The 8,661-nt window shown below is 62.6% G+C and overlaps 1 protein-coding gene across 3 annotated transcripts; it reads right to left on the reverse strand.

Moving 5' to 3' along the window:
* Nucleotides 1-231: 231 nt before the first annotated feature.
* Nucleotides 232-8,526, reverse strand: PPOX (protoporphyrinogen oxidase). 3 transcript variants are annotated; one of them, XM_024204182.3, is made up of 12 exons: nt 8,356-8,525; nt 7,544-7,678; nt 6,773-6,888; nt 6,442-6,574; nt 4,834-4,978; nt 4,313-4,503; nt 3,689-3,749; nt 3,274-3,392; nt 2,800-2,913; nt 1,419-1,568; nt 1,297-1,339; nt 232-885 (listed from the first exon to the last, which is right to left on the reverse strand). In XM_024204182.3, exons 1-12 carry the CDS (start codon nt 8,440-8,442, stop codon nt 749-751), a joined length of 1,431 nt encoding a protein of 476 aa, XP_024059950.1. In that variant the 5' UTR covers nt 8,443-8,525; the 3' UTR covers nt 232-748. The 3 variants fall into 3 exon arrangements, with proteins under 3 accessions (XP_024059950.1, XP_024059953.1, XP_024059952.1); XM_024204185.3 differs by lacking the exon at nt 7,544-7,678 and having other exon boundaries at nt 8,356-8,526; XM_024204184.3 differs by lacking the exon at nt 2,800-2,913 and having other exon boundaries at nt 8,356-8,526.
* Nucleotides 8,527-8,661: the final 135 nt, after the last annotated feature.

The following is an 8,661-nucleotide window of genomic DNA, read 5'->3' on the forward strand; positions in this document are numbered from 1 at the left end:
CTCCCTTGGCCCAGACAGAGCCTCTAGAAACTGGCTGCCTGCCATAGGCACCTCACCTGGGTGCTGCTGCTTCTCCTGAGCTGTTCTGTACCTAGCAGTGTCCACCCACTGCCACAGCACCAGCTCAGTGCCAGGTGCTGTGCTCCTTGGCACTGGCCTGCCTTGGTGCCAGCTCCCTGCCTGCCCCCATCCCAGCATGCTGTAGTGAGGGGAAAATCAGTCAGCACAGAGCCACGCTAACCCAGCCTTGGGGGGTTTATTAGTCAATGACAGAGCCTGAGGTTGTGCAGGGCTGCTCCAGGGAGCTGCAGGGGTCACAGCCAATCCCCTCTCCCACACACAGTGAGCTCCACAAAGGCAGCAAAACCACACCAGCCAGGGAGGGGCTTGGCCAAGGGCTGGTTGGGGGAGGGGGGGGTGTCTAGGTGAGACAAGCCAGCCCAGCCCCTCCCTTGGGCTGGTACCTGACCACTGCTGGGAAGAACCCAGGCTGCAGCCTACAGCTGCTGAGAGCGCCCCAGCCTCCACACTCACATTCTCTGACTGCTTCTGGGGATGTCCCTTTATCGCAAGGGGGGCCCCAGCAGGACACCCCCAACCCCACCCACCTCGGGCAGGAATCCAGCTCCCAGTGCTCTCAGAGGAGGCAGCCTCTCCTCACACGGTGAGAGCCCATTGCCTGGCCGGGGGCTCCACTGTTCTCTGCTCGAAGCAGTGTTAGTTCAAGAGGCGGGCGCCCGGTGGCAGATCAGCAGGCCTGGTCCAGGAGCCGGGTGACTGCCGTCTTGGCACTGTAGATACAGTCGTTCACAGAGACACCCTGGTAGGAGGCCCCGATCAGGCTCAGCGGCAATCTTTCCTGCTCCAGGTAACGGCTGATGGTCTCTGTCAGGGGGACAGAGGGAGTAAGGCTAGAGGGGTCTCTACCACTTCCAGCACATGGGCTGGAGCTGTGCTCCCCTGGCTGTGCTGATAAATCCCACCTGTGCCCCATTGCCCAGCCCAGGACCCCACCCCGAGGCTTGACTTGGGGGGGAATAGCTCAGTGGTTTGAGCATTGGCCTGCTAAACCCAGGGTTGTGAGTTCAATCATTGAGGGGGCCATTTAGGGATCTGGGGCAAAAATCTGTCTGGGGATTGGTCCTGCTTTGAGCAGGGAGCTGGACTCGATGACCTCCTGAGGTGCCTTCCAACCCTGATATTTTATGATTCTATGATACTGCAGAGGGGAGAACAAGCGAGGGGCAGCCTGATGCCATAGATGTGAGAGGGCACCAAGGGCTCTGCCAGCCTTACCTGTCCTCTGCCAGTGGCCGAGCGTGTACTGGGGGATGCAGGCCTGTGGAAGGACCAGAGACAGGGTGAGGGCTGGTTTGGTCTGTATGGTTCCCAGTGCTGCCCACCCCCACCCCACCTACCTTGAGCACCTTGACGATTGTGCGAGAGGGCTCGGCCACAATGCCCAGGTGTGCCCTCACTGCCTCCTTGGCACGGCTCAGCAGCACAGCCAGTGGCACAGTGTCTGGGTCCCCAAAGCCCTGTTCGAACCACGCACCTCCCAGCATCACCTGCAGGCAGCAAAACAACCACTCAGGAGGGGAGCAGGATCTTGGCTGGGGGCCAACAGGACTCCTCTGAACTGGGGTGGGGAGGGGTAACGGCTCCAGAAAACCAGGGTCTCCCCCCTCCCTACCCTAAACTGGTTTCAAGACTAAGCTTGATAAGTTTATGGAGGGGATGGTATGATGGGATTTTGGCAATTAATTGATCTTTAACTATTAGCGGTAAATATGCCCAATGGCCTGTGATGGGACACTAGATAGGTGGGATCTGAATTAGTACAGAGAATTCTTTCCTGCATGCTGGCTGGTGAGTCTTGCCCACATGCTCAGGGTTTAGCCGATCGCCATATTTGGGGTCGGGAAGGAATTTTCTTCCAGGGCAGATTGGCAGAGGCCCTGGGAGTTTTTCGCCTTCCTCTGCAGCATGGGGCACGGGTCACTTGCTGAAGGATTCTCTGCACCTTGAAGTCTAAACCACAAGTTGAGGACTTCAATAACTCAGACATAGGTCAGGGGTTTGTTCCAGGAGTGGGTGGGTGAGATTCTGTGGTCTGAGTTGTGCAGGAGGTCAGACTAGACAATCATAATGGTCCCTTCTGACCTTAAAGTCTATTTTAAACAGGGCCCCAGAGGACCAGGCCTGGCCCCAAACCAGGATCCCCTGCCCCACACTGAGGACATGGCTGAGCTGGTGCCAGACCAGGCCAACCTTCAGCCCATGGGAGGAGCCAGCAGGATGCTGGGGGTCCTGGGCCAGCTGCCATAGCTGTCTGCCCTGTGCTGTGGTGGAACCAGCCCCTTTGTCATGGATACTCTGGGGCTGGAGCCCTGTGCTGTGGTGGAACCAGCCCCCTTGTCATGGATACTCTGGGGCTGGAGCACCCACAGAAAGAAAAGGGAAAAAAAAAAAAAAAAAAAAAAAGTGGGTGCTCAGCACTCACCAGCGGGCCCTGCCGATCAGCTCCTCCCCCTCCCTCCCAGCGCCTCCTGCTGAACAGCTCAGCAGCGGCCAGGAGGCGCTGGGGGAGGAGTGAGGGCAGGGCAGGGCAGGGGTGGGGCCTTGGGGGAAGGAGTGGAGGAGGTGTTCAGCACCCCCAGGGAAAATCAGTGCCTGTGCACCGTGACCAGGGGTCAGGCTGCCAGGGCCCATGGCTGGACCTGTGCACATCCACACCCAGCCCCCTCTGCCACCAGCACACCTCCCTGGTGGGAGCAGGGGGCAGGATGGTGTGCTCACCGTGAGCCGGACAGAAGGGCCACGGGTGCCATTCTGCTCCGGGAAGGCGACCGAGTCGTAGACAATGCCTAGCAGGGAGCTGTCTTCGAACGAGGGCACCAGGTGCCCGAACCCCTGGGACAGAGACAAGGAAACACCTGTTAACCCCCAGGGTCTGCCCCACTTCCCCCTGGAAGACGGTAGCTGGATGGGCAGACGGGTGGACACCCTGCCCCCACCCCCAGCTCTGGGAGCCAGCTCTGCATGCGACTTGCTGGCAGCTCCCCCCAGCCTCCACCCCACAGCCACCCGCTGCTCCCAGGATGGGGTAGAGCCCCCATGATATGAGGCTAGGGCTGTAGTCGTGGGGAGTTCTCCCTTCCCACTCAGCCCCATGTAATGCTGGGTGCTCAGGGACCGGATGGGGGGCATGCTGGGCCAATGCTGGGGGCTGCAATGATTTATGGTGGCAGGCGGGGGGCGCCCCAATCTCACCGTGATGGGCAGCGTGGCACCGTTGTACTGCAGGTTCACCACACCCACCGACACGGCCTCGATGCTACGCAGCTCCTGGGCCAGCGGCTCGGCCCAGCCGGGAAGCAGCACCGCCAGAGCTGGAAACAGAGACGCCTCAGCCCAGAGCAGCTGGGGGCTCCACACCCCTCTCCCCCCTGCACAGAGCCGGAACGCCTGCTCCAAACCACAGCCAGGGAGGAAACCCAGGAGTCCGCCACTCTCACCACTAGCCCACCCTCCTGCACAGAGGGGAGGGCTCCCATGCCCAGCCACCAAACGGGCTCAGACCCCCACCGTTCTAGTGCCTAGATGACTCCACAGCCACATGGGACCACACCGAGCACAGATCCCCATCAGAGCAGAGGAGCTCCCCTCAGCACAGCACCACCCCTACCTCTGGCTGGGATGGCACTGATCACATGGTCTGCTCTCACACTGCCATCCTCCAGGGTGATCTAGATGGGAAAGGCACAATCAGAGCAGAGACCTCGGCCCACCTGCTGGCAAGCCTGGGCCTACACCCCTGCCCCACAGAGCAGAGAGGTGACTCACCCAAGCAGGAAGACAAGTGACCAAGCTGGGATAGCCAGGAGTCCTGGCTCCCAACCCCCCTGCTCTGACCACCAGCCCCACTCCCTTCCCAGAGCTGGGAACAGAACCCAGGAGTCCTGGCTCCCAGCCCCCCTGCTCTAACCACCAGCCCCACTCCCTTCCCAGAGCTGGGAAGAGAACCCAGGAGTCCTGGCTCCCAGCCCCCCTGCTCTGACCACCAGCCCCACTCCCTTCCCAGAGCTGGGAACAGAACCCAGGAGTCCTGGCTCCCAGCCCCCCTGCTCTGACCACTCATGTTCACACCTGAATGGGGCAACGGTGAAGTGTTTGACCAGAAAATACAGCAAGAAGTGGAGGCTCAGTTTCAGTTTAACCCTTTGGAGCCCAGCTCCCCTCCCCTCCATGTCCCAGCAGAGCCCTGGGGACTCCTAAGGGGTGCAAGAGGATGCACCCTGCTGCCTCCCACCTGCCAGCACTGAGCCGCCGTTCTCTCCAGGCTCCGCAGCCGGGCATGGCAGTGCATTTCCACCCCACGCTGTCTCAGGAAGTCCTGCAGGGCCTCGGACAGTGTCTCCATGCCAGCACGCAGCGACCACTGGCTCCAGCGCTCGTCACGGGCCCTGCGGCTCAGCGCCGAGTCCAGGGCGGGGCCCTTCCCTAGGAGCAGAGAGCAGGCTAGAAACTCGTCCACATGGCAGATCCCCCAGGAACCCGCCAATCTCCCCGCTTCCCAGTTCTACCCCGCTGCCCTGACCCACTGGGCTGCCACCAATGGGAAGGGCCCCCAGAGATCAGAGCTGGCCCTGGGAGCCAAGGGAGGAGGCTGCACAGCCAGCCAGTGATGGAGCAGGGTCCTGACTCAGGCGCACGCTCCTGTCCCTGTGGAAAGCCTTTCTGCATCACGCTCTTCTAGAGCACAGGCACAGCCTATCCCTGGCCCAGCGGCTCCAGAGCCCCTTTGCGGGAGGCTGCGCGGCCGACTCTCACCTCCGCCCAGGGCCATCCCCAGGATGACGGAGCGCCGCCTCCGCTCAGCCTCGAACAGCGCAGGGAAGCAGGAGCGCACGCTCAGGGCCCGGCAGTCTCCAGCAAACACCCCTCGGCACAGGCTGTCGATGGCGATGTCGGCCAGCTGGGAAGCAAAAGGAGAGGATCAGCCAGGCCCTGCCCCAGCCCTAATGCTGCTGGGCATAGGGTCCTGCCCCAGCCCCACCTGCTGGGCACAGGCAAGAGAGAAGGGATCGTCCCAGTGGGGCTCTGGGTGAGCTGAAGAGCCAGTGAGGGCAGCTCTTGCATCCCCCAGGGGGCAGCTGTGTGAAAGGGCAGAGACCATCCTGGACCGGAGTGCTGCTCTCCATCCCCGCAGCTGGCTCCACAAACCCTGGAGTGACCAGGGACAACCCTGGGTCCACCTGCCCTTCCCCCACCAGGACTGGGCAGACGAGGCTGCCAGGCAGCCCCCAGAGCCCCTGCACCAGGCCAGGCTCACTCCCCGCCAGCACAGAGCGCAGAGACTGGAGAGGCCAGCCCCAGGCCTGCAGTCAGACCACAGCCCTCTACCCCCACACCATGCACAGCTCCCACGCCCCCCCAGCTGCTGAAGAGAGGCCAGTGGCAGGCCTGCAGTCAGACTGTGCCCACCCCACAGGGGGGAACACACCCCACCCGGCCACAGCAGGCTTCTCTCACAATCAGACATGGGGCAGGAGGGCTCCCCATGCTGGGGGCAGGAGCCTCCTGCTCTGCCGTTCGTACTGGTTGAAGCAGCCCCTCTCTCCGTTCATAGGACTCCCAGCAAGTTCCCTCTCCCCCACCGCTCAGTGGTGCTCTGACCCTCCAGCCCTGCCGGCGGCCTGTTCACCCCTCACCTCCTCTAGCACCTTCCCACCCTCGGGCTCCAGAGCACCGTGGCAACTAGGCTCCCCACCGCCAGGATGTCAGGCATGATCAGATGGGGAAACTGAGTCACAGAGCGAGGAAGAGCCATGCCTTGAGGCACATTCTGTCTGTGGCAGAGCCAGGAATAGAACCCAGGAGCCCTGACTTCCAGTCTCTCCTGCTTCACCACCAGGCCCTGCCCCATTGAGATACCAACAGAGAAACCGGTCATGGCAATGCAGCCCCCTCTGGGGCAGGAAGTGGCAGCTGCTCCACTGCACAGCGACACTGCCTGGCAGTTTGGAATGGGAAATGCAGAATCCTGCATGCGTCTGCCTGCGCTCGGGGCACTAGGAGAGCCTGGCAGAATGGCCTCAGGACACCTGGGTTCGCACCCTGGCTCTTATGGAAATTGCCTTGGGTCTCCAGTGGCCCTGAGCAACAGGGCTTGAGGCAAGACCCCATGACAGTGCGGCACAGCTCACAGGCTGCCTGGGGCCCATCTGGGAGGGCCACGCCTGGCTCCCTTCCCTCACCCGCTGCAGGATGAAGATAGGCAGAGCTGCTGCCACCACGCCCTGGGGCCCAGCCCCAGCTCCTCCCCTGCACTAAATCTCTCCCAGTGCCCTGCGCACAAAGCTGCTTCCCCCTGCCCCGTGCACAGAGCCCACACTCACCCCTCCTAGGCTCCCCTCCCTGCACAGACTGGGCTCATACCTCCTTTCCGAAGCGGCGGCTCACAAAGCTGTGCATGGTCTCATCCGGCTGGGTGCCCCGGGGGGCTACCAGCTCACGCAGCCCACTCCAGAGTAGGGGTCTGGTGAAGGGCGGCACTGTCCGCAGAACACCGCTGCCAACAAACACAGAGGGGTTACCAGGCTGGGGCATGGCGGGCAAAGTGAACAGAGGCAGCGCAGCTGGGAACCTTCCCTGTCCCCACCCCCAGGCCCATCACCCCCGGCAGTCACTAGCTGCTGGGATTGAGGGGAAGAGTCAGCTCCCCCACACAGCAGCTGGGCAGGGACACCCACAGCAGCAGGACACGTACCCAATGCCGGATGGCAGCCTGTGCAGCGCCCCGCTCACGTAGAGGTAGCGATTCTTGGAAGCCGGGTGGTCACCGGGCACCGGAAGCACGTCTGCATCCAGGCCAAGTTCAGAGACCTAGGGAGAGACAAGCAGGCCAGACACCGACTGCTCACATTACTGGGTATTAGGGCAGCACCAAGAGGCCATGACCAAAATTGGGGGTTCCTGCTGCCCCCCACACTCCCTACTCCTAGCTGAGATCAGGGGGGCGCTAGTCATGCCAGACCCCCTGGCCCTGACTGAGATGGGGCAAGACAGACCAAAATCAGCAGGCTCTGCCCAACTGCATGCAGCCATTTCACAGACTCCACCCAAACCGCCCCAGAGCTGCCAGATGTTCCCCCCGTTTGACCATGCCCCACGGGTTCCTCTAAGCCATTGCCTGCCCTCCCTCCGCTCTGTAGTGCGCTGGCATGTCTGCTTCCTCACCAAGGCCATTCCAGCCAGAGGCTGAGAACCAGCCCTTCAGCAGGGGTAGACCCAGCTACTAGAATCAAGAGCACCCAGCTGTCGCTGTCCTGCTGGTGTGCAAACGATTGCAAGGTCCCAGCAGCCACCAGGAGGCAGCTCTGGGGCCTGCCCCTGCATGGGGGCTCCCAGCACCTCCCTTAGGAGATCAGCCCAGCTGGACAGATCCCACCTGGCTGCAGAGCCAACACTCCATGTCTCCCCCTCATCCCCCACCCGGGCCCTGCCCCCTTCCCCCATCCTGCAGGCTCTGCCCACCTACCATGAGCAGAGTGTTCTTCCCCACGGTCCCGGCAGGTCGGATCCCCCTGGGGCCATGCTCAAATACGGCCCCGTCCTCAGTTTGAGTGGAATGGAGCCAGCCCCCCAGGCGGCCGCTGCCCTCCAGCAGGATTATCTGTGGGGAGGGGGGAGCCCATCAGGGCAGGGCTGCAGTCGCCCCAGTTCTCGCTGGAGAAGGTGCCAGCAGGCACCTGTCGTTTAGCCAGCTCCCCGTAACACCAAGGCTCCCGGTACACACGGCCCTAACTGCACCGGAGCCCAGCCCAATCCAGCGTCCCCTGAGCCCCGGGCTGTGGCTTCTGGAGGCCATTTCCAGGCATGAAGCACCACAGTCAGCACTGGATTGCACCATCTCCCTACTGGTGCCCCAGCGCAGCACAGCCTGGCACCAAGAGGTGGGGGAAGAGCCCCAGGACCTGCCCCACAGTCAGGTGGCCGAGCCTCACAGAAGGGACCAAGGGCCACCCACAGGCCTGAACTCCAGGCAGGGTGATGCCCTAGCTGGGTGGGGCAGCTGTGATCACAGGGTCATTGAATGCTGCACAAGCCAGCCCCACACCGGGTACCCTTTACCCTCCACTGGCACTTCCAGCACAGAGGCCAAGAGCTGGAAGCTGTAGGGAAGGGGCTCCTCTCTGCCCCCGGAAGGCAGAGCGGCCCTGGTGCTGTTCGTGGTCTCCACAGAAAGACCTCAGTTGGTCTCCAGAGCAGTGGGGCAGCCCCATGGTCAGCAACCCGCCACGTTAGTGCCCTGCAGGCAGCCCCTGGGGGTGCTGCCCCGGGAGGTCTCACCTTGGGAGCATTGGGGCTCCTGGCCAGGTGGTAGCAGGCGGTGAGGCCACTGATCCCACCCCCGACGACTGCCACCGTCCTCTGCATCCAGCAGCCTGGGGGAGAGGAAAGGGGTCAGTGTGGAGAGGGGCTGGCTGTGCCCCTACACTGGGATCAGCTGCTCCCCCTAAACCTGGGGTCTCTGGGACTAGACCCCACCCAGGGGGCCAGCAACATGGGACAGAGCCACACGTAGGATGGGACCCATGACACGCGCTGCACTGCCACCAGGCTCAGCCCCCCATTACCCTCACCCCAACCATTCCC

Source organism: Terrapene carolina, unplaced genomic scaffold (assembly GCF_002925995.2).
Source record: "Terrapene carolina triunguis isolate 2854851 unplaced genomic scaffold, T_m_triunguis-2.0 Scaffold249, whole genome shotgun sequence".
NCBI lineage: Eukaryota > Metazoa > Chordata > Testudines > Emydidae > Terrapene > Terrapene triunguis.

Bases quoted from the DNA above. Each gene is read 5' to 3' on its own strand.
- PPOX (XM_024204182.3), bottom strand. From the start codon at position 8,442: ATGCAGAGGACGGTGGCAGTCGTCGGGGGTGGGATCAGTGGCCTCACC. The intron at 2,914-3,273 runs GTGAGATTGGGG...TCTCTGTCCCAG, and splicing joins GTGCCACGCTGCCCATCACG to GGGTTCGGGCACCTGGTGCC. The intron at 1,569-2,799 runs GTGAGCACACCA...TGCTGCCTGCAG, and splicing joins GCCCTTCTGTCCGGCTCACG to GTGATGCTGGGAGGTGCGTG.